The 26,712-nt window shown below is 38.1% G+C and overlaps 1 protein-coding gene across 1 annotated transcript in view; it reads right to left on the bottom strand.

Moving 5' to 3' along the window:
• Trps1 (transcriptional repressor GATA binding 1) overlaps positions 1 to 26,712 on the bottom strand; it is a 236,307-nt gene that overhangs the window by 157,734 nt on the left and 51,861 nt on the right. The window contains exons 3-4 of the mRNA XM_041637628.1: positions 18,589 to 19,718; positions 8,342 to 8,945 (exon numbers count right to left, since the gene is read on the bottom strand). Of these exons, the coding sequence (XP_041493562.1) occupies positions 8,342 to 8,945; positions 18,589 to 19,718 (1,734 nt within the window). The remainder of the gene's footprint in view (positions 1 to 8,341; positions 8,946 to 18,588; positions 19,719 to 26,712) is intronic.

The raw sequence follows: 26,712 nt of genomic DNA, 5'->3' as shown, positions 1-26,712 counted from the left end.
GAATCATGTGTAAATGTTGATTAGGGGGGAAAAAAACCTGTTTGAAATTAAACATGTCTAATAGTAAACTAAAACCTATACTGTGGATACGATACAAGGTAAGTATATCAAAACATACACCTAATATTAGAATTATGGGAGTCTATGTCTATGACAAAAAGCAGATATTTGGGATTATCAGTTATTCTCTGAATTCTTTCTTTCATCATTAACTAACTCAATGTGGAGGTCAGCAGCACATCAATAAATAGTTACTGCATATTATTACCCATGTTTATTATGACTGGAATTATTTTCTGTCTTAAAAATATCCTATTACATAAAAGTGAGTTGAATATTATCATTAGTTACTAGGAGTATTTTCTCATATGAAATATATTACAAGAAAATATATCAAAGAAATGATGAAACATTTGAATGATAGCTACAAGGGGATTATGAAAGTGTTATATTTTTATTATATTTTAGTTCGTTTGTTTGTTTAGTTGTTTGGCTAGCTATTGATACAGAATCTCACCAATTTGTAGTCCAGGCTAGCATGAAACCTACTGTGTCAATCAAGCTGTCCTTGAACTGGAAGTAATTTATCTGCTTCAATATTTTGAGTGCTGGGTTTACTGGTATGAATTTTCAGACCTCGTGGCTTCAAAGTGTTCTTTATAAGTAAAACTGGAAATAGTCTAAATACTCATCAGTAAACACATTAATCAACAAAGTGGCTAACCATAATAAAACAAATAGCATGACGTAACTTTATGAGCAAGGAAAAATGTACATGCCATATTGTAAACTTTTAAAGTAAATTAGGAAATTAAAAGGTATATAGTCCTATGCTTCAATAAAATATATATGTGAGTGCATCTAAAAAACACAACTGATCTCAAAATATGAACAGAAATAATTTGTGCATTGGAATATACCAGTGGCCTTCATTTTCTGTAGTGTTTTCTTCTTTGCAATAGGCAACTGTCACATGTATAACTTCTGAATGCTGCTTTTCAGTCTTATTCATACACACATAGATGGTAGGTGCTCACAAGAAGCAAACTCGTGTAGGGAGTCCCACAAGCAAGCACTTATTAGCATCATAGCACAGCCACGGAGGCTACGGAGGGACCCTGCAATTTGACAGCCAGGGCTAGCATGTCATCTTTGCCGTGACATGTAGTATGAGTCCTGGCAAACTATTGAATCTCACTGCCTCCATTTCCTCATCTAAATAAAAGGAGTAGTAATAGCTGAACTTCAAAGATTATGGATTGAGATGATGGCATTAATACCCCAATGAATTAATAGAAAGGCAATATAAATTGAAATGTTAAAGTTTTGATTGCTTAGCCATTAATTATAAATAGCCATCTCTGTTTTAAAAGTTCCTTCATTTTTAATGCCTTTCTGGGTATGATTTTTTTTTTCTGAAGGGGCCTTCCAGGTTTTGTCTTCTTCAGTGAGAATTCCAATTAGACAGCTACAGAGCTGTTCTTGTGATATATTGGATTATAAGTTAAGCTCATAAAGTTAATTCTCTGAGAAGAGATTATTTTATGGGTCATTTATCTACGAAGACCTTTTTTTAAAGCATGGTCAAGAATAAGTCTTGAATATAAAAACTTAAATGAAATGTAACATTACGGATGAATGTAATTCAGTACACCACAGTGTTATGAATCTTTTGATTTTCTCCATATAAATTAATGATTTCCCCAAAAAGCTGTCGCAAAAACCATATTCATTTGCATCTACACACTTGAGAAATAATCAGAAATAATTGATTTTTTAAATGTAGAAGAATTAAGTATATTTTATTTCAAAACATGTGTATGTTAGCATTTTCTGGCTAACTTTAATATTACAAATAAGCACATTTCCATATTTATCCCTTTCCTTATTAATATGCCTAGGTCAAATTTACAAAATTGAGAAACTATTGTGTTAAAAAGGCAAACTACCATGTAAAATTATTTTCGAGAGGCATTTACTACTCTATCTTGAACAAGAATGCCAAATACTCAATTTAGCTTAACTGTCCTAGAATTAGAAAAACAAAATTAAGATTCCCTTTCCTCACTTCTAAGCACCAGAGACAAAATATACTGTAAGTGAATGCTTTCCCAAAATAAAGCTTATCTATTTGGAAATTAATACTAATGATCAATATCTATAAATGGCATTAGTTCTCCAAAATGAAGGAAGATTAAAATTCTCTGAAACGTCCCTCATCTTTATACCACATCCAGCTGTAGGAACCCCAGCTTTCCAAGCTTCCTTGAGTAACTGACAAACTAATCACATAACCATCACCCTTGCCTACTAATCTTTAAACGTTCTTAAGCAAAGCCTATGGACAGAGAAAAAAATCAAAGAGAAAATAATAATGAAGATATTGTTTACTTTTCTGATGCAAACAGTAATGAAATCTAAAATAATCACATATTATTCAGAGTACGGTTATTTTAAAGTAAAATATTAGTTTGCATTTAGATTAGTCATGGCCAAAAAAAAAAAAAAAGGAGAGAGAGAGAGCGAGAGCTAGATTCATATCAGGATGTCTGATGCCTGACACACTTCCGAATCACTGTGCAGCTCTCTGTATGACTCAAATGTGGGCCACCTGTATACTATCCCCCCTCCCGCGTCTAAATAAGCTCAACAGTGGTTTCCTTTGGGATTCCTGGTGTCTGCTGCCTCAGTCAGTGGGGGAGAGAAGGGGGAAAGGAGACAAGCAGAAGGTATTCCTACAGGAAATAACAAACAGATACTGTAGTAAGGGACACCACCACTGCACACTGCCTGCAAACCCGCACAGTACACTGAGACATATCAGCTTCCCTTGGCTTGGAAGCCGTGCCAGACTTCACAGAGATTCTAGTTTACAACAAAGCGTGTTTTAGGTGTGTGAGAATGCTTTTACAAAGAGCCAATGGAGTTAAATCACAAAATAAAATTAGGCTACCAGAAACCTCATTAGTAAAACTAACAAAATCAAACTTGCACATATATGTGCCATTTCATTATTTTTTATCCATCAAAAATTATATTACATTGTAAACGATTAAAAACTAGTAAGGGGGGGGGGGACTACCTGACTCTTACTTAGTAAAAATAATTAAAATGGCCATACTCACTATTATGAACTACTAAGTTCAATTCGTGGGCTTTATGTTTAAAAATGCCAAAATATATGGGTTTAGATCATAAATATTCTTAATGGATGTCTCCCGGAAAATGCATCAAACACAAGGCACAGGCAGAGAACTATATAAGAATTACATAAAATCTAAATAGAAAAAAGTAAATTTACTATGTTTTCTTTCTCCTTTAGGCAAGGATTATTTCTATATGCTTCTGATGGCGTCTCATTCCATGTGTGCTGGGATATGTACATGTAAAAAAAATGCTCAAAGGTGATGAGGAAAACGATTATTTACATCAATATTACATCAATTTTTACTGTAGGATGATTTAGATTTTGGTTTTGCTTTCATTAAATAGGAAGCAAAACAATGTATCTTTTCCCTTCAGATCAACTTTAATTTTAAAAAGCCTCTGAGATCTCATATCAAATGTTGTAAAGGTGTTCATCATGGGGTCTCCTTTGCCTGGCTGCCAGCAGACTGTCCCCAAAAGAACATTTTTGCATCTGAATGGACTGTCCGGTATCAGCAGCCTTTAGACTTTAAATGTAACACTGCTAAAAAAAAGGCGGAAACAAGGCCACTTTGTACTGCCTAGGTATCACCTTTACAAGATGAGTGAATAATCACACTCCCTCGGTTTATCAGGCACTCTGAATCTGCGGATCTCAAAGGCACTAACAAACACTAATTAACTGAGCCACACAGCGGTGCTGAGAGGAAGAAGGCAGTAAGTAGATCCTGGGTCACAGATAGATGTTTGGGTTTCCTGCAGGCTGGCCTTTGACAAGCAGGGGCCAACCCCGGAACTCAACGCCTCCCAGAGGCCCACATCTGAAAATCTCCAGGAACGCCAACGCAGTGCAGAATATAGTTCTTAAAACCAGCAAACTTCAATAAGGATGTTGAAGGAATAAACCTAAATCAGCTTCACTGTGGCTCGGTTTTCCCTGGGTGTGCTGAAGAAAGTTCCTAATAACTTCAGTGCTCAACTCTAGGATAGAATTTCCGCCTACACATGTAAGTAGGGCACTATCTCAACAAACGAATTGTCCTACTTCCCCCTCTAAATTCAGCCATTAAACTTACCTATGCATGGGCATTTGTTTAAAAAAAAAAAAAAAAAAAAAAACCTCCATTTGATAGTGACAAAATCTTTGCGATATTTAAGTAACAATTTTTGTCTTCCTATTCACATGGTAAATATCTGTGACATAAAAATAACTTTAAAAATTCTACTACAAGAATAAAATCCAGAAGGATAAAAGAGGAATAAATAAAAGATGAATATAATTACATTTGTTATATGTATTTCCCTAAAACTAAATACACATATACACACAGTATTAGAAATATATCATAAAAGAAATGGTTATGAAAAAAGGTGCAAAATTGTACATAAGTCAATCAGATCATAATCTACCATTTAAATATGGAGGAATAAAGTTATGGGAAAACATGTAACTAATTGATTATCCTACTTTGGCAAGAGTAATGTTGAAGATACTAAGTTCTTCTCATGGTCAGATTTAAATATAAGTAAAATTACCTGGTGGGTTTGTCTTTGTTAAACTTTGGTGACCATTTCAGGAATAAAGTTTTTGTTTTGTTTTTGTTTTTAAGAATAAAGTTTTTAAAAGGCAAAGTTTGCATGTAACCGTAGACCATTTTAACAAGAAATATAACAAAAGTTTTATTTAGCAAAACAAGCCTTAATATTCAAATTCACAAACTATTCAAAAGTATACTAATATTGATTGACTGATATGCAAGAAAAACTCTGCCTTTTAAAAAAGCAATTTACAGAGGAAAACTCTGGCCAATTTGTTGTCCTTTGTTACCATCTAAGCTGAGTGAGCCACAAAGGCGGCTCGAACAACTTAACATTCTTTACACATCTATCCTATTCTTCATAAAGTGAAAATGAGAGGACATTCACTAAAGGAGAACATACACAAAAGGCCTGAAAGTCCCAAACAAAGGCCACTTCTGCTCTAGACCGAGACACAACAAAAACAAGCCAATAAAGAAATAAGAAAAAAGGGCTGACGCTAATGAAAAGAATATTGTGAAATGTACAGTCTTCACGAGACACTTCCTTCGACACTTGCAGGAATGGAGCAAGCCACGACCACTAGACCCAGTAAAAATACATTCATTTAAGAAAAATTTACAAACGTTATCACAGAAATAATCTTGAAAGCAGCATTCTAACCACTGACTTTATGAAAGAAAGCTACATGCATTTGGCCTAGTCATTGAAAATGTCCCATTTCTTAGCTGCAGTCCTGAACTACTTTACATCAACACATTCTAGGACAACCTTTTCACACGTGACTCTTTCTGTCGGTGCATACATCATGTTTGCACAGTTCAAAGTTCTTCTCTCCGCAACAACAATCTATGTACAAGCAGCGACTTGCATACTGGACTGCATGCTGTGTGGAATAAGCTAATGAAAAACTGGCTTCCATGCCAACGGTAGATCTCTACATGTAAATAAACATGGCTGCCAGCAGGTTCCACTGCACTTCAGAGACTCAAAAGTCAATACTCCATCCTATGCCAACGTAGAACATGGCATTGTATTCCAAGCATCTCCATGTCCTTATTGTGCATTTATAAACATACTAGTTTGAAGTTTTACAACTAATCAAGTGAATTGCATTACTTTTGCCTTTATTAAACATGGTAATGACATTCTGCTGGTTACTTTCTTCCAGAATGAACAGATAGTATATGTGCTATGATAACTTAGCATCCCATATTCCACCACCAAAACTGGGAAACTCCTCAATTTCTCAGTCAAATGCTGCTTTGTTTATTAAAGTGAAGGGGTTTCTTTGAAATCTCACTAAGATATATATCAAAACTGGAAATTCAGTTAAGAAATCAAACCAAATATTGCACAATAAACCAGATTGGCCACTCTTTGTACTGCACCCTCCTAATGCTGGGACCCATCAATACAGTTCCTCATGTTGTGGTGACCCCCCAGCCACAAAATTATTCTCGCTGCTACTTTTGTAACTGTAATTATGCCACTATTATGAACTGGAATGCAAATATTTGGGGGAGTTAGAGCTTCTCGAAACAATTTTTGATTTACTCTTTGTCAGTAGACTAAGGGAGTCCTAACAGAATCACTGAAACACAAATGTATGCATTTTAAAGGGTCAAATTTTATTTAAGTCGCAGACTAATGTATTTGTCTTTTAAGAAGTGTGTGTGTGCCTGCAGTGTGAAATGAAGTAGAAGGCATCCTTGAACGATCATCAATCACAAGGTTAGGGTCTCAGCCACTCACCGAGGACTTAGCTGGGCAGAAGATCTACGTCAGCTGCTGATGCAGAGGAAGTGAAAGGGCAGTTGAAATGGTGCAATTGAAACTTAAAGTCAGGGAATTAAGGAAGTGGAGGAACTGAAGGGAACGAATTGTTCTCAGAAGTTTTACCATCCTCAGGCTGATCGCAGTACCGATAGGCTTTTCATCCGACTCCTTAGCCAACTACTTATCATTCCAAATTCTTTGAGCATAAAAGGAAGGCAGACTGGAAATAGTTTGGGGTTTTTTTAATTTTTTTTTTAATTTTTATTTTATTTTATTTTACTTTTTTGAAGTCTGTCCTGGAACTAGCTCTGTAGACCAGGCTGGTCTCGGACTCACAGAGATCCGCCTGCCTCTGCCTCCCGAGTAAAAAAGACAATGGAATAACTTGGAGCCATGCAGAACTATCAGCTACGTGGAACAGGAAGAAAAAGGGCTCTATTGGAAAGTACCCAATTGTACCCCATTCTAAAGGTGTCAACGGAGGATAATAACATATATAACATATATGATACCCATTCTCCCTCTCAAACAAAAGCCACAAAAGGCCCATGAGACCAGAAAGGCTTGGAGCACTGAGAAAGACTATGTACAATCAGACAGGTGCATCTATCTGCAGTTAGGCAAAGGGAGCTCCCGGAGGGCACAGAACTGTTTGTTTGTTTTTCTTAAGTTACTTAGAGAACATTTGCTCCAGCCAAACAGCAGGAAAAGCTCTTTGTTTCTCAGGGCAACAGGGGTACCCCCTCTTCTATGTTCAAGACTCCTTTTAAATCTAGGACTTAACTACAGGTAGGAAAACAAACTGCTTTTTTTAAAAAAAACTGCACCACTTCCAAGGGGCCTTGCTTAACTCCACTGCACAGCACCAGAGACACACAGAATGGCTTCAGGGAATCTGAAGCAAAATGACAAAGGGGGAGTTAAGATCACGGCAAAGCACTTCTCTCCAGTGTCCGTGACCACAGACCCGTGGTCTCTGACCTACAGGTCAAAGCCTTAGGCTGAGTGAGCACGGGTTCCTAACCAGGTGTTTTTGTAAAGAGAGCTAATTTCTGATCCTACCTTCTGTGCCAGGAACATAGCTTCAAAACCATCCTGAAATCTCTAAATTTTCTCAGCACGAAGGTGAAATGCTGAAGGGTACTTAACTGCTCTAGTCAAAACACACATATGGCACACCGGGAGCTCGTGACGTTTCAAAAGCTAAAATATTTCTTGAGAACATTGAGTCTACAACGCGTGCACGGAAATGAAGGTTTTCCTTACTTGGAGATTCTTTTTCCCTTTGCACCCGTGTTCTCCTCCCTAAAAGGCCTTGTGATTATGGAAGACAAAAAACTCTGCTTTGGGCAGCATTTGGACTATTCCTGTTTAGATTATTCTCAACCTTTTCATTCTTCCTGGCAACTTAACTACAGGCGTCGTTAGGTCGTTGTTGTTTGTTTGTTTGGTGGGTGTGTGTTTTAAGAAATGCTACTTTCTGGATTAACATCTCGCCCAGGAGTTTACATTCTTAGTGTTTTAATCTCTGCTCACCTCCCTTACTGGGTTCTGTACCACAGCAACTTAAACAGGGATCAGCTATTTGAATCCAGCTGAGCATCCTTACGGGATTAGGACGCTCCCTCCTCCAAAGGTGGCTTTGTTGCTTTGCATAATCACCAAGAATGATTAACCAACATTCAAACCAGGGCTGAGAGCAAAGACAAATAGGCAGCTGCCTACCTGTAGGCTGCTTTCTGCTCCTTTGGTCTTCATGCATCTAAAATCTCCACACAGATCACTTCATTTCACTACACAACACATTAAACTAAATATAGAGAACGTTTGTTCATTTCAAAAGATAGAAATGATTTTAAAAAGTAAACCTTCCTACCCGTAACAGCGACTGGGATTCGTCCTTGGTCTTGCTCTCGCCAGAAGCAGGATACTGCTGGGTGAGGGAGGCAGACTTCTCGCCACCAGCAGGTGCCCCTTGCAGGAAGCCCTTGGTATCGACGGCCAAGCCATACATAGGTCGTGCCAGGTGGGCAGCTTCGACGTTGGGGCTGTCTCTCAAAGTCTTTGTCTGCTCTTGGGAGCTGGACACGGGCGTCAAGAGCCCTAGGCTTGCTTGAGTGTAGGATGGACTGCCCCGCAGGATGTCAGCCCCCCTCCAAGACATGCCACGTAGATCATCGTTGGAACTCTCAGTCCAGACTTTATCTTTCAGCCCTTCCTTGTCATCGAGTTTCTCCCTCTTGACTATGCTCTCAGGAACCGTCTCTCCCATTTTAGAGTCTGGGTTTAGCAGACTGTAGACCTTGAGGTCAATTTTGGGCTCTTCTTTGATGGTGGGTATGGCATGGCCATCCTCTTCGCCATTAGCGGTAGTGATTTCCTGTTCCTGGCAGTGAACCGTGTTGAAGTGCTCCAAGAGTGACTGGGTGTCAGCAGCTGTGAAGCTGCACTGGCGACATTTGTAGCAGCTGTGTGCTCTCCTGGAAGGAAGAAAAGAGTCAATGGGAAGACAGGATTCAGAAGGGAATATGCTCTGTGCATGAGGACTAAAATAGTCCGCATGCACCTGACTTCTCTCGTGCAATGCAGCAGGCTGAAAGAAACACAACACTCTCCACTCCCAGAAAGAGGAATTTAATTAGCAGGCATTTTCACTCCAATGTAAGAATCTGAAGTTTTCTTTAGCACTAACAGTCATGAAAACACACACACACACACACACACACACACGCGCACACGCACACGCGCGCGCGTGCGCGCGCCCGTGGGGGTGGGGGGGAGATCAGCTTATTGTTTACTTTCGTTATCATCCTCTCTGTTCACTTTATCTGGGTGGATAATAGTCAACTCTGTATTAGTAAGATATTCGTGTTCTGAAAACTGATTTCATTAATGCCCTTTCCACTTTTGTTTATCTGAGCTATTAATACATTAACATTGTTAATGCTGAGTTCCTTTTTACACCTTTTCCCCATATTAAAACATCTTGATTACAACATTCCTTTCTAGCATATGCTATAATCAATTTAGCCATGAAATAAGGCTACCTGACCTATATAATCTAGAAAATAAGATGTGCCAAAACAAAAATCTGATACATAAATTGCATAATCTATAAATAGATAAAGAAACTGAGGACACTAAATGTCTGCTAGATGTCAAACAGCCTGGCAGTGGCTGCACAGATCAAGTTGTTAAAGGAGTCTGTATATGTGGTCCTGTGTGCACTTTCTTTATAAAAGTCATAAACAAATAAACTGTATTGCCATATGTTATAACATCTCCATTGTTAAGGAAAGATAGCTGCTATGTTATTATGATAAATGTTTAATTAAATAGAACATAGGTATTTAATTCTTAAAAAGCATACTAAAAAATACACAATTTTTGCAATGAGGCATTCTTTCTTTGGTTAAAAAGTCTTAGCTCTCTAAATATCATTTGAATCATTTTCTACTTACTCCACATAACCAAAAAGGTAGCACAGTAAGTTCTATGAGCTATCACTTGAAGTTACTCCAATTATAGATAAGCATCAATAATACATTTTGCCAACTTCTAGCTATATAGTGGTAAAATAGGAACTCAGAGTCCTTGATTACTTGGCATTTATAGGCACACTTCACTACACACAAATATTTAGGTACAGAGAATGATGTTTGGTAATAATGGCATGAAAGAGAGTTTCAGGCATATGAGGGTAGCTTAGGAAAGTCAAGAAACTTTCTGAAGGAAGTCTACAAATCCAAAGGACAAGAAGGAGCTGTCCTATTGGGAAGAAAGAAGGAGGTGTCCTGATTAAGCGTACCACTGTAGTAATGAAATACCATGACCAAACCAATTTAGGGAGGCAAGGCTTATTTGGCTTACATTTCATCATTGCTTCATCATCTAAGGACGTCAGGATAGGAACTCAAGCAGGGCAGGAAACAGGAGTCAGGAGCAGATGCAGAGGCCAAGGAGTGCTGCTTACTGGCTTGCTCCTCATGGCTTACTCAGCCTGATTTCTTAGAGAATGCAGGACCATAGGTAAGGGGTGCCACCATTCACAATGACTGGCCCCTCCCAGATCAATCAGTAGTTAAGAAAGCCCTACAGGTTTGTCTGTAGTCTAATCTACAGAGGCATTTTCTTGGCCAAAGTTCCTTCCTCTCAGTTGACTAAAGCTTATGTCAAGCTGACATAAAATTATCAAGCACCGGAGGAAAAGAGCACATTTTAGCAAATCTGAGATGTGGAAGAGGCCACTGTAGACAGAGAAATAACAAAGAAGTAATTAATGTGTTGGTGATTGTCATAGGAAGGGTGGATACTTCTGAAGCCTTCGGAGACCAGTAGGCAGGGATGAACATGACAAACATATAGTTGAATTATTGGGAAGGGACTATAACAGTTTTTGCATTAAATGTGTATTGCTATGAGTAATGTCTGAGGATGAATTGTCAAAACAACAAGGCTCCCATGTCCAGGGTTCATTTGTGGACAATAACGTGGAGAAATGATGCCTTAGCCAGTCAGTCCACAAGAAGCTGATGCCACAAACCATCTAACTCCCGGGTCAAAGCCCAGCTTTTCAATATGCTGAAGCCTAAATGTTTCATGATATTTTTAAATCAATTAAATTACTGATAAAATAAAAAGTGAAACAACAGAGGGGAGGCTGCAAAAGATCTTGCAATAGAAAAGAGAATGAGGACAATACACATTTACAAAACAGGTCATGTGAGGCAATTCTAAAGCTGCCTAATCTTCCTGAAAAACTGTCTAGACACGACTTAAGAACCTAAATGTTTAATGAGTGCCAAAGTAGGGACCAGTATTTAACATGAAAACCATGTTACCAGATATATCGTGATTCTAAGTGACTTAACAAACTCTCAAGGTATCCCTCATCTTTTTAACTTTAAGGAAACACAGGTAAAGACCTTATTCTCCTTAGGAATCTTAAAACACACACTGACTATCATTTGTGATAAGAGAGTAATGATGAACAGTAAAGCAGTAAGTTTGGCTTCAATGTTCTCATGAGACCCGACTAATTCTTCCCTCCTTGAATCAAGTCTAAATAAATGATAGAGGGCTAATTAAAAAGATGATATTTCTTCCAAAAGTTGGGAGTGATGTGAACATTTCAATGCACATTTCTAATACAGAGTGATACCTTTCAGACTCTGACATGCACAGTCATCATCTAGAGACATGGATGAAGCCCAGTCTCTGACTTAGCCTGCCAGGAACTCAGCAGTTTACAGAGCATTCTCACAGGAACTTCTCATGATGGGTATCATCCATCTCTCATCACTCCCTTCTGAGATTCAACTTAACAGTGGCACACATTGAAACAGCAAACAAGAAAGGTTGAAAATGTATGGCTGGGGATGTTCGTGATGCTGATGTAACTTGGAGTCAAGAAACGACAGAGAGATACTAAAAAGTACATACATGGTACAAATTGAGAGGTACTATTTATTGTTCATTGTTTAATTAGATCGTCTGCTAAGGCAATCTAAAAGACACTATAAATGTGGTATAAATTTTGCATTTAAGTTCTATATGTTTCAATCAAGTGAAGAACAAACATTCTTCTCACATTACCAAAGAAAACAGGATTATATTTCCATAGTCTCCTTCCATTATAGAAGGCTGACAAAGAAGAAAATTAGTGTTTCTCTTATGCAACATTTGGAACTTTCTAATGTGAAGACTCAATATGACTTTTGTACTCACAATGAAGAGATGAATAAAGAGAGAAATTTAATGAACATCCAACTCATCATTTCTCTCCAGGAAAAGGAAAACAATTTGTCCATAGAAAAGCAACTTGTACTTGAATTTCAGTGACTTAGAATTTCTGTGAGAAGGAGAGGTTTAATGGCTTATCCTATTTCATAGAATTGTCACATGCTGTAAAAAATATTTATATTGTATCCTTCTGAGATTGCACCTTGCAGTTAGCTTTTAACCTAAAAGTAGAGATCATTTATTAATTTCTATGATTTTCATAATTCATAAAAGGATCAGGAATATTTCCAGAAAAAGAAACAGCTAAAGGCTGCTACTTACTTGATAAAACTCTCATGCTGTGGTGATCAAAATGAAAATGGCCTTAATGAACACTTAGTCTCCAGTTATTTGGGAAGGATTAGGAGGTATGGCCTTGTTAAAGAAAGCAGTAGACTTTGAGGCTTCAAAAGACATCTTGTGTATCTCACCCTCTCTGCCTCATGTATCTGGATTACTGGATCATAGATACTGTATCAGCATCAAACCCTCCTGCCTGCCAAGACATGGTCCCTGTTATGATGGTCTTGGGTTCCATATCTCTGAAACTATAAGATCCCAACTTACAGTTTTGGTTTTACTGGAGAGAAACAGCCTGCAAAATAATTATCTACTTCTTACTTTGAGATTGTCTGATCAATATTTAATTTGTAGTTACTATCTATGGTGGAGTGGGCATCTTCAAACAGGTTAAACCTCTCCCTTTTAGTATTAGAAGAAAACACCATGTCATGCCTAAATAATTCCAATTTATGATTCAATTTTAAAAAGATGATATGTCCTAATAATTAGTCAAAATAGAAATATGTCTTCCAATAAAATAAAAAGCAAACATTGAATAGGAAATAACATAAAACCGAATATAAGCCGGGCGATGGTGTCTCACACCTTTAATCCCAGCACTTGGAGGCAGAAGCAGGCAGATCTATGTGAGCACCAGGCCAGCCTGGTCTACAGTTCCAGGGTAGGCTCCAAAGCAACAGAGAAACCCTGTCTTGAAAAACAGAAAAAGAAAACAAAAAGCAAACAAAAACTCCCAATATAAACTGAAAAATACAGTCTAAACCTCCTCTTATTCTAAGACAAGGTAGCTATTTTATTTTTTATTTTTTGGTTTTTATTTATGTGTTTTGCAGACTTAGAGATTGAACCCACAGATGTGGGCATCATGTGAATGCACTCTCCCATTGAGCAACATGCCCTAGTCTAGGTAAGTATGTTGCATACTTTCAGGATCTTTCTAGAAATTTTCATAATTAATATCTACAAATAAAGGTAAAAATACTGCATATTATTTTATCTGTGGTCTAGAATGTCCTTGGTATTCTTATGCTTCTCAGTGGCAGCTTTCAAGTTGAAATGCTATGTCTATATTTGAGTGTCCAGGCACTGAGTTACTAGACACTGTTTAAAAAGTATAAACTCTCCACAGATCTCATTACAGCTACCATGGCTTCTCTGTGCCAGAAACTGTACTCATGCACAGTAGACTTGTTATTTTCAGATTTCGTTAACATAAATATCTGCTTTTCAATATGAATAGGGCACATCATCCATATAAAATATGATCAGAGCCATGTTAATTATTTCAGACTAAAACATACAAACAACACATTTAAATATATTCATAAATATCGCAAAGGACAGGTAACTGTGACAGAGAGATTTCCAAGGTCTTATCTGAACATTTCTTGCTTTTATCCCTAGAAGACTGTCTGGATAAGCAGTAGGTTGATTTATTTGGCAATATTCCCCCTGCTTCCGGTTTCCAACTTCGCCAAAGAGAGCATGCCAAACGACTTCTCCTTTCTAAGTACTTCATTGTTTGTTGGTAGCTGCTCAGAAGGATCTTGGCTTTTTACTTCTGCAGTAATATAACTGTGGAGAAGTTTATCTGTATATAATACATTTTGTTTAGTATGTGTTATGCTTCTTTGAGTCTATGCATTTATATCTTTCATCAGTGAGCACTAGAAACTGTTCTCAATATTCCCCTCAAATATCAACTGTATAACATCTGTGCCATTCTCTTTATTATTTCTTTAAGATTCTGATTAGTTGTGCATCTGTAAAGATCCCATGGTATTTCCATATTTTACTATCTGGTTTCAGATTTTCTACTTCCCTGCTGCATCTTCAAAACTTTCTCTATGGGTCTAGAGAGATGTCTCAGCACTTAGGCAGACTGATTGCTCTTTCAGAGGACCCAGGTCTGATTCCTAGCATCCACGGGAGGTCTCACAGCTGTCTGCAACTCCAGACCAAGAGAATCCAACACCTTCATCAAGAAAACACGTTGCATGCACAAACATGCAGACAAAACACCCATGACAGTTAAATTATTAAATTAATTAAATTTCTAAATAAATAAATGTTTATTCAAAAAATATTGTTCCAATATCTCATTGTGATAAGCTCACTGGCTTTCTATCATTATCTAATCTGTCAATTATCCTATTTGTTTTCTTTAATTTTCAATGATTATGGTCAGGAATGGTATTTGTTCACTGATGTCCCTCAGAAATTTATAGTTTCATAATGTATGATAATTTTAAATAGCAATTATTTCTTCCTTAAACATGTAACAATCATGATATGACATTTTAACTGAAAACCCTTTTATCGAAAGTTCTTATGTATCTGAATCTATCATTTCTGCTTTCCATTTTTCTCACATATGGTGGATCTGCTTGCTCTCTGTCTGCACAGCAAACTTTGTAATACTGAGTGCATACAAAACTTATCTTAACACATGACTACTTTGTAAGCAAAGATTGATGACTTTTCTATAAACAAATTCACATTTACTTCTGATAGAGAAGAGAAGAGCACTGAATGTGGAAATAACCTAATCAGCGGCAACATTAAAGTGGAACTCACAACTTCGGCCTCTCCCTGCAGATGACCCCACACCAGTCTTGGCCACATCCAGCAGACATACTGGCATTTGTCCTCCATGCAACCTCACATGCCACAGTTGCTTTTCACTTCTCCCTCCCTATGGCTGAGCTCATTCTGAGTGAAGTAAAGAATAAGCTTCAGAAATTCCCCTTAATTTGGGGAAGTCTGGCAATGCATTAAAAGTAGATTTTAATGAGCACAGTTGCTTACACTTATAAGTCTTTTGTCCTACTTAGGACTGAAACATAAATTATAATACTGGCCATTTTGAGAAAGATGGTGGCCAATAGAAAAGAGAGGCAATGTCTATTGAGTGTTAATTAAATAAAATACCTAATGCAAGAGAAGCAGATTCATGCATGGAAAACACCTGACAGCCCTGGGTAAGTTAGGGGACAATATAAGTATGCAAAACCACTAAGGAAGGATGCTAACTGGACCATTTCCAGTTACCGAGTGGATAATATTTCAGCCCCACTCAGAACAACCCGGCTCTTATGAAAAGTGTGTATACTATACATGGAATCCACACTGAGCTTCTCTGAGTGCCACAGCAACTCTGTTCAGATGTAATGTATTTCACACACACTGTACAATTAGGAGAATATGCTGATTTTTGTGACAGTTTCAGTATTGCACATAAAGTACTCAAAGCCTAGACTGTTCTATCACAGTAATATCAAATGATAGTAGAAGCTCCCTACCAGGGTTAATATAAATAAATAGAGCGTAATCTAGAAAGATAGAACTGAGATAAAGTGAGATGACCTGTTAACCTATTTTTAAAATGTGGCATTGGCAGTGGATACTTCCATAGCAGTTTGAGTTTGAGGCACCTGCATAGCTGTTTCAGTTTACATCCCTAAGTCTTCGAATGTGACCAACATTTCCTTATACTTCAGCAATTATGAATTATGACTCTGAAATCATAAGGTTCCAAATTTCAAAAAGTTCTATAAAAACTCCCAGATAGTAGATGAATGACCTCCAATAGAAAAGGTGCTTAAATCAACAAAATTATATCAGGATATAAGTGTGTGTGTTATTAAAGTACTCAATGACCTAGGGACACATTCTATTTAATTTCTTAACTAGTAAAATGCTGGGAGGTTGACTTAGATTCAAAGCCAACATACAACTGCCTTTGGCATATACCCTTAGTTCCTCCTTAGTCAAAAACTACGTAATGAAAGATTAAAGTGTAACTCACCTTGGAGCTGTCAGTGTATTGCAAACTACTATGAAGGGAAACGCTGCTGGGAATTCCATTTGCATAAAGACATTTGTGAAGATCTATGTGTGCTCATGTGTTAAACTTTACAGATACAGTGCAGGGCAGGAAAGAATAGTCTCGTCCTGGTAGAGGTTACTTTAATTACTAAGAATCAACTAAATCCTGACATTATTAGGAAATCTCTTTTATGGAAACTTTTCATATCTTCAAAGATTGTTTTCTTTATCCAAAAATATGCTGGGTTTTTTCAGACAAAGCTTTAAGTAATGGCCTAGAATCCTGAAGAAAATTTGTTAGTCCAAATCATCTGGTTGCTAGGTCTATCAGTCAACTCTGTTGTGTGTGTGTGAATATGCATGCACACATATATGCACATATTGCACACACATATGCACATATGTGTGTTTTCTTGTGTACTTATTCCATTATCTTCATAATTAAGAAAGTAAAGAGGATTTCTTCAAAATAGCCACCCCCTTTAAAAACTACTAGATCACCTATGTTTTACACCACTTCACAACTATATGTGCAAAATATGCAAAAATGCACCCATACCTCCACATCCGCATTAGTGAAAGTCAAGAAAAAGCTGGTGCTTGCTGGCCCAGAAATAAATTAGCATGCAGCTAACATCATCGAAGAAGACAGAAATACTCATTGCAAGTGTGAACACATATTTGATTGCAGGACTGTGTCTTTCCTAGGGCTGACCTTATAAATTAAACAGTGTAAATCTCAAGTAAGTGTTTTCTGAACATTTTGATTCACTGTGAACATTAGGATGCCCTTCAAATTAACATCTAACATTTAGCCTATTCTTGGACCGCTTCATTGTTGATGACTGAGAAGACAAACATGCTATGCCACTAACATAGAACCTCGGAAAAGAATGAAAGGCATCGTTTAAAGTCTTTGGGGGAAAAAGCCTAAAATAATCAGCTGTTTTAAAAAATCTTTAAAAGCACATCAAATAGTAAGTGAAAGCTGACGACAGTGGCTCACTCCTCTGACATCAACATGTGGGAAACACCGAGGCAGGAACACTGACAAGAGTTTGACATCAACCTGTGCTATCCAGTGAGTTACGCTCAGTTCGGACTATAGTGTGACCATGTCAAATAAAGAAACTAGGTAAGTAAAAACATAAACAATAAGAAGAAGGAAGTAAATAAAGTTTTCTCTTTGGGGGTTAGAGGCAGAATAACAATAATAACACCAATAAATGCTCAACTCTGCACACACTGTATCTCTAAGACTTGAATATCATTCCAGAATCTAACGAGGTCTCGGCTTAAGCTTGCCTTCATTGGGAAGGCATTTCCTGACTTGCCATTATTAAGCTATGCTCTTCCTATGTTCATTTCGTTCATAGCCTTCTGTTCCTCTGCTTTTACGGCACTTCCCGATCCTGACAATCTGCAGGGGCCTTGTCCTCCCTACCAAAGTGTCAGCTCCATATGGCCAGTGACTGTGCCTAGCTTACTTACTCCTGTACAGACAGTGCCCGGTACAATGCACACTTCCAAAATGCAGAAGGAAATGCATATATTAAAAGAGTGGTTAATGTAAACTCCTCTGTAGAAACTAGGAATGGGAAATTTGGGAAGTTAAGACCTATAAGGGGAAATCAAATAATTAGAAGGAATGTGCTGTGTTGTATATGTGAATGATTTTAAAATAACCCGTTCTATCTTCCCACAAGGAGTGATAGCATAATCAAAATCATGTCTATTAACAAAATCTCACCTCAACATTATGGTTTGTGTCCCAATCAAGGATATATTTTAAGAATCAGCAGTGAGAAAAATGTCCAGTCTCATTCAAAAAGAACAATGAGCAACCATCTCAAACAGATTGCTTCCAGAGAATAAAATATATTCTTAAAGAACCTTTCATTTGGGAGCTGTTCCTTCAATAATTACAGGAGGCAGAGTCATACTCGCTAAATTAGTAAACTCATGATCCACTTCACTGAGAACTTGGAAATGCCCTCCACGAGCGGTATAAAACACTTAGGAAACATGAGAACACATGACTAAATTAAAATCTGAGGTCATCATACTAATAAGCATGCCATCTGCTATGCTACAGAAGAACTTCTTGGTGACTGTCCTGCAGGTTCAGCCACGTCAGATGCAGACCCACCAATCCCCGCACCACCCCTCTGGGTTCTATGATCCTAGTGTTTCGGGACCCGGCGCACTTACCTGTAGTGTCTAGAAATTTCTTCTTCCACCTGGGTAATAAAATCGCATTTTGTGCACGAGTGCTCTTTGCTTTCCTTGACAGCCTGCTGCCCATCGGATCCTAGCAGATGGTTTGCCTCTTGCTTGACATCCGACGCTGGGGACTCATGCATGGTCTCATAGTGAAAGAGGAGCACATCTACATCGGGGGTAGAGAAGGAACACTGGTGGCACTGGTGTTTGACTCGGGAACTTCCGGCCACCCCAGGAGACAAGTGCAACAGCAAGAGTGCACAGTGGGAACAATTACTCTTTCTACAAGCAAACGGGTAAGTAATTTCTCCAAGGTGCTTTTCAGGGCTGCAGAGGCCTCTGGGACAGAACGGACAGTGCTTAATGGTACACTTATGAATGTTATGGAGCTGTTGATAGTGACGGAGAAGTGGACCCACTACAATCACATCAGGGCCATGGCTTTTGGAATATCTAAAGTCACAGAACTGACAATTATAGCTTGTGACCATATTGTCCTCTGCTCCCTTGCTGGGGAAGTCCTTCTTTTTAGCCCCACTCAAGCCCTTTTCTGGCTTGGTCAATGGCTCTCCTTCTACGCTTTTGGCTAGATCATTCTGATTAATAACAGAGCCCCTGGGAAGCTTGTCATTCAGCTCCGGATTAAGGCAGCCTGACAGCAGCGCTCCGTGCTGCTTGCCGTAATGTTCCAGCAGCTTAAGGGAGCTAGATGACTCACAGCTGAAACTACAAAATTTGCACCAGTAATAACTGGTGGCCTCTGTACCATTTTGTCTTGAGGAATCGAGGGACTTGATGGGCACGGAGTAGCCGACAGGGGTGTCGTCTCCCGCCTTGACTGTGATCTTGTCCTGCCACTTTCCAAAGTCTCCAGAGTCGCTGGCTCGAAGCGCAGGGATGGACTTGTTTGAGTTTTTCTCGGAAGGTTTCGCACCCTCCGAGGATGGGAGAGAAACTTTTATTTTATTCGGGTGAGTCTGAAGAAAATGCTGCTCTAGTTCAGTTGACGAGTTGCCCATATAAGTGAAATTGCAGAATTTGCAGCGGAAATACTTGGTGTTGCCTTGGCAATCTGGAGTTTTCCGTCCAATGCCAATGAAGGTTCCACCTGAAGTGACCTGGAGTGTGGAAGAGATGGAAGTTACTTTAGATGTGCCATAAATCCAGTCCATTCTCTGTAAGGCAGAGGTATTGTCAAGTATTCAACATTTTTCTAAAATGACAGTACTTTTCCAACTTGTTAGGAAATGGCTTGAACTACAGGAAGGGGGTTCTTATTTCTCAATTGAGTGCAGAAACACCCAAATTGTAAAGTTTTGCCTTCTGAACAGTTAAGGGTTGCTATCAAAACAAGAGGCAGTGACTCTGAAATCATTCATTGAAGAGATACTCCAAGGAAATATGACACTCGATCCCTATGGAAATAAGGCTGCAGGCAAAGAAGAGGGCTCTGTTTTAGATGAAACACAAGTCCTAAAGTGAACACATAGCTGGTCTTCTAACAGAAGCTTAATCGTGAGCAATGAAAAAAATAAAATGAAGTGGGAAAGAATGAAATACCTACAAAGAATTTCAAATGTCTCTCAGACAAGAGATAGAGAGAAACCAGGGCTCTATTTTGTTAAGACTCTATGTAATAGTTAAGAGACACTATCTCCTCCCGTGAATGGGTCAAAGGATTAAAATTAAAAGTTAAAATAAGGCAATGTCCCACATACGTCTCTAAAGTTCTACTTCCTCTGCTGAACTTGAGTTGTACAGTAAGCCAGGCATGTTAGTATACAATAGAATCCCAACACTCAGAAGACAGAGGTAGGACAATGGAGAGTTCAAGACCACCCTAGCCTTAATAGGCAGACTCTATTTCAAAAATAGAAAAAGAAAGATGAAAGATTACTTTTATTGGTCAAGGTCTTCAAAGGCACCTTATAAGGAAACCTTCCTCCCTTCTCAGGTCACACTGAGAATATACCTCATGATCCAAAGTTCATGCTCTAAAATTAAATTGCTCACTAAAATCTGGAGGGGGGAGGAGAGGAATCTTAGAAAAAAAGAAAGAAAAAAGAAGGAAAGAAGAAAGGAAAAAGGAAGGTAAGAAGGAAGAAGAAAGGAAGGAAGGGAGGAACAAAGGAAGGAATGAAGAAAAAAAGTAGGAATGAAGGGGAAGAGAAAATCTTCCTTCTAACATCAGTGATTTTTTTTAATTTTTCCAGCAACCAGATGTAAAGTATAAAACAAGTGGCAAAATCATGTTCGTCCTTCTTCAACAGCTGCTCAAAAATGACATGTGTGATCACTGCTCATATACAAATCATACATGAGAAAAATCTCAGGCTTCTCAAAATCACTTGAAGGCTCTACTTAAAATGCAAATCGTATGCTGTAGAGCTTTCCAGAATGTTTGTATCTCTACTGTATGGAACTAAAATGGATGCTTTCATTTGTTAAAAAGGCTTAACCTCGTTGGTCAATTGAGGTAACTTCTAAATTCATGTCCAGCGCTACAGTTCTAGGAAATCAACACTAGCACATAAACAACTTGATACTGACTTTACATTAGGATAATACTTTGACTGTTGCCACATTCTTAATCAAAAGATGATGATGAAATATATGCATATGATTAACACATATACATCATATATACTCAAAACCCACGTACACAAGTTTTAGATTTACCAAGAACAGGATCACTGAGCCAAGAGAAGCAACGAAGGAATACCCTCCAAGGCAAAACATCTGAGAGTAAACAATCTGAAAGATGGCTGAAATCACAAATCCCTCAGAAAAACTATCTACAGCAGCATCCTTACGGTGATCAAAAGGAGCTGAGAGTTACACTAAAACTAGGTACATTGCAAAACTTCCACCAGGACTTCCCAATTCAGTAGAATTGAGAAGCAACCTAAGTTTCTTAAAGAATCAAGCACTACTATTTTCAAGTACTTTGGTGATTTTTAACTTGGATCGAAGGGGTAAATACTGAAACACTACTGTTTTATCATAAGAATAAATACAAAGTACAAAAATCTAGAGAGGACGATTTTGGCTATTTTAACTACTACACTGCTTAGAGATATCGAGTTCCTTAATATTACAGACTTCAAACTTCTGCTTACACAAGTGAGATTCCTGAGAATCTACCAAGGATCATCACTGCTTTTGATTTTGTAATCTGTAAGTCCCATATGCATAGCCACACCAAAGGAGTTGAACAATAAGCACACATATGATTCTGAACTAAATATTCACTATTTCTAGGCATGTCAGCAGCCCTTTTGAGCTTGTATTTCTTGCATTTCTAACAATGAATAAAGAAAAGTTTGTGCATAATTATCAATAAAGGATTTTCACTGATGATGAACAAACTTTGCAGACTGGATTGGGTCTTTTGAGTTGGTGCTGACAATGTGTCTAAGAGAAGCGTTTCTTTGCCTATAGAAGTGGACATGACAACTCCACAATTTAGTACAGGTCTAGTGACTAAAACCTGAATTATGCTGAGAATACATTCCCACTAGGAAGCCTTTTACTTGCAACCTAAACAACAAAGAAAACTCACAACTCTTACTTCACAGAAAAGAGCAATCCCTTTGATATCCCATAGATTACAAATTTGCTCTTTTGGTTAATACTAGTAAATCATTTTGGTATTATATACCACTGAAAGCAAAATAGCATGGGAATCACATTACTTAAGACTTTTGAAAAAAAATGTAATTTCTTAGTATTCTATTCATTTTTCTCCCCAAAAGAAGACCTAGACAATATTTGTGTAACTCTTTTCTCACTGGCACATTTACACAAGTCACCGTAAAACATGTCTGATATTCATTATTTGGCAACCTCTGTTAAAAAATAATTTTCTTTAAAGATACACTATTCATGTCTACTGACTACACTGACTTTATTTTTGGTACTTACAAGTGTTAGTTTTGATCTCCTTTCTTAGTTAAACACAAATCCACTGTAAGAACAGTTAAGAAGTTACAGCAATAATTTACTAAAACATACTATCATGCAGCAGCTCTTATACACAGAATCACTGCAAACTTCTCAAATGTTAGAACTCAGCAATAGTTGGAAAAAAAACCTTTTTTTTTTCTAGTTATGATTATACTAAAGAGGAGACAAAGAGCAGAACTTGGTTTCCTGTCTTTCTTCATTGACTAACCAACATTTGAAACTATAATATATTGACATACAAAGCTTATATATATATATATATATATATATATGAATATATATATATTCACAAGTTAAAACCATACAGCTGTATGTTCATTTTGAGCCTAACATGTACTCTTCTATCTCCTTAGCATTTGACTCATGTTGGGCTTTGGGATAAGATGAGAAAGCTAGACCACCTCTTTGACGTAAAGATACTTAAGAGGAAAGATTCTCTATAAAAACTTGAACTGCAGTTATATTTGCACACATTTATCTGCCTCTAGAATTTCTCTAAAATCTGTGAACAAACAGAGTAGCCTCCTAGGACTTGTTCCCCCTCTCTACGAACATAGCTAGTGCTGTACAGTTTGCCGTTTAATTGGATTGTTATAAGCATCCAGTGAGAACTCTAGATGAAATGGAATTTTCCAAGGCAATAAAAATTTTGCATATTATTCCTTGTGCCAAGGATGGACATGAGTCATGTGTGGGTATTAAAATAAAGGTCGAGAAAAAGACTTGTTCTTAATTTAACTTAAATGTTTTCTTAATTTTCATCAATTTAATTTAATCTAATGAGCTACATGTGGTCGTGAAGTACTATAGTAGACAGTACACTACCAAGTAACAGCCACCGGAATAAAAGACTGTTTAATAAAGTGACCCATCCGGTGACTTCTCCTGCCAGCATGATGAATAGATCAAATAGATGGGAAGTGATGACATCAGTGGCAAATTCAACACACTTTGTTCAAACAGTACTCTTAACATAAGTGAAAGGTTCCATTTGCTGTTACCAAGCTAATGATCTATTTATATTCTTTCTGGACTACAAGAAGAATGTGTTACTAATATTTGGAGTATGTTAGGACTCCCTGCATTTGGGCTGAAGGGATGATGTGATTGAATACAGACAGTAAGTTCTCTCCAACACCCTGGAGCCACCTGGAATAAGGAGCCATAATTAGTTGCTTCAAGTCTCTCATTGTTTTGACCTTCAAAAAAGTCACAAAAAGCCCTTAACTGTGTCTTTTATACAAAAGCAACTGGTCATTTAACTTTCCAAATGCAAATCAAACTTATACATAGAAAACAGCCCAAAAAAACACATAACACATAACACACACAGAAAAAACAAACAAAAACATATTTTAGCTCATTTACCCCTGAAAATAGTGATTGGTGTTATTCTGCTTTGATTTCAATTTAAAATTATTCAGTTAAAAAAAATCTATTCCTTCCACGTAGTATTTTCCATGGATTTTTTATAATTTATTATACACTGTTACACAGAAATATTACACAGGAGAATTGAAAAACATTAAAAGATTGTTTTTCATGGTCTGGATAAATTCATTTGTTTCCTCCTAATAATATGCATTAAAAATGACTAAAATAATATCTAAAGGAATACGTCAAAGGAAAAGAAAGCCTCAAAACTCTTAAAACGACACTTTAGTACGTGTACTTGCTTTCAAAGCAGCCGAGATGGGAGCTGTTTAAACCACACACAAGCTCTCCCTCAGATGTGGTTCATTTTCAAGTACTATAATTGATGGCAACAGAGACAAGAATGAGGGCCTAATTGGAGAGGACTTGGGGTTACGGGCTGATAGTCAAAATGTAAAACCTTAAAAATAAAAAGCTAAGTTATTACATGAAAATCACTGTGAATGATGGCCGATGAAATTGCTTGAAGAAATCTGTAAGGGAGGGACTAGGTTAAGAGTACTGAGACCCAGAGTGAACCTGCTAAGACACATACGGAATGTTTCTGCACGCAGAGAGCTCCGAAAACACATCCCCGCAAACCACGTGCGATACAGAGATGCACAGAAAACAGAGAATAAGATTTCAGTAACCAATCTCCCCACGAGGATCTCTCCGCGAGGCTTATCCCTGCAGCGTGTTCTTGTCAGTGTCACCATAACAAACCCCGTGAATCCTTTTCTTATACAGATTTATAATAGTCAGCTAAGTGGGAGGGGTGGTCATCATTTAATGTATTCTAAGAGGCACATTTAAGAGTCACAGTGTCGATTCTTTATTGTGCACATCCTTTAAAAAATCAGTTATTGAGGATCACAGACAGATAGTTTACTTAAATTTTGTATTGCAGTTTCATTCAATGTAAATCTTAACAAGTTTTTCTGCTGTTACCTGGTATCTGGAACTACAGTGTCATAAAGCTAATCTCAACAAGAGTATGAGGCCAGGGTGACTGGATGGCCCTCAGCAGGAAAAAGTGTTTGCCACTAGTATGAACTCTCCTACAAAGCCAGGCACAGCTGCTTTTGTTCCTTTGAAGCCAGTAAGTACCTTGAGGGACACACAGAGAAGGCTATCTGACCTGCAGGCCAGCAGCCCAACTCAAGGTTCAATGAGAAACCCTGTCTCAAGAGTACAAGGTAGAGAGGTGGTCTTCTAGGGTACCTCTATAGAGATCCATACACAGGTGTAGCAGGTGGGGCTGCTAGTTGGGGTTTCCGTCCTGCCCAAGTGGGCTGGTATCTTAAAGGCTATTGGCTGAAGGAGCAGAAAGAGCTCCTGCAGCACACAGACATTTCTATATACCATCACACACCATACAGGCACACAAAAAAATGTAAAAATAATGTGAAAGTCCACCTTTGATGGAACATAAGAAAATAGAGTGTAAGTACAAGGTAAGGCAGGGTACTCCTCCCAAGACAATTCAAAGTTTGGTCTGTCTCTCCCTATGGCTCTACAAGGAAATCATAAGAAACGCAAGTGCTGCAAGAAAGGAACAGAGGCCAGAGACAGAACTCACTATGGAGCATTGGCCTACTGCCCATGAGCCCGATCTGGCTACTGCCCACTGACGAAGAAAATAACAATATAGGGAAAATGAAAGAGGAATTTTAACAAGAAAACTGAGTTTAATCCCTTAAAGTACCGAATATTTTCCAATGAAAGAGGTTGTTTGTTGCACCTGTATTAGCTGAAAAGCACTGGGAATCAACAGGAAATGATAACCCAGAACACACCAATGTCTGTGATTTAACAGAAAAATCTCACACATGTGGCTGGACAGACCGCTCAGCATTAAAGAACACATATTTTTCTTGTGGAGGACCTGAGTTCAGTTCCTAGAACCCATGTCAGGTATATCTAGCCCCAGGAAGATCTGGTGCCTTCCTTTGTCGTCAGACAACTGCATGCACATGTACAATGCCCCCCGCCACACACACACACAAACACACACACAAACACACACACAGAGAGAATTAAATTTTTTAAACGCATGTAAACAGATAATAAAAGCAATGGAACACGAGCAGTTTCTGCTGAGTCCATAGTTCCATGACAACGAAAGAAGAATACCTAACATAGACTGAAAAGCCTGAAAAGGAAAGACAACATGGGAGCTGTGCACAGGCAAGCTGGCATCTGAAGATGGGCCTCCAAGGAAGAACACATGGAACGGCTACTGAGGTAGAAGGATAATGTTAAGAAGTGACAGGAAACAATTAAAGGTTCTCTCAGGAAATGCTGACAGATTTCTGAAGGAAAAGAAACACAGAAAGGAAAGAGCAAGGGGAGAAAGAGCTTCAGAACAGAAAGCAAATTAAACAAAATGAAGGGAGGAAGGGGAGCAAGAGAAGACAAAAAAACAAGGAAGAGGAAGAACGAAGACAGGCTAAAGATGGATAAATGAATAGAAAGAATAAAAGAAAGTAATATGGGGTAGTGGAGCTGGTGCAGCTGGTAGAAACTCATACGGGGTAAGTATGATGTCCTGAGCTTGATCCTCTAAGAAACTGGATGAGAGGAAATGCACTTGCAGTGCCAGCACTCCTGTGCTGAGATTGGCAGCAGAGACAGGAGAATTGCCCAGACACTCTGACCAGCTAGTGTGGCATAGACAGTACAGCAGAAAAAACAAGAATGACTCTGCTTGAATGGGATGGAAAGTAAGAA

Source organism: Microtus oregoni, unplaced genomic scaffold (genome assembly GCF_018167655.1).
Source record: "Microtus oregoni isolate MIOR12 unplaced genomic scaffold, Mior012 000053F_ref0000044, whole genome shotgun sequence".
Lineage (NCBI taxonomy): Eukaryota > Metazoa > Chordata > Mammalia > Rodentia > Cricetidae > Microtus > Microtus oregoni.
Note: the sequence above shows the minus strand (reverse complement) of the source record. Positions and strands in the feature narration are given on the sequence as shown.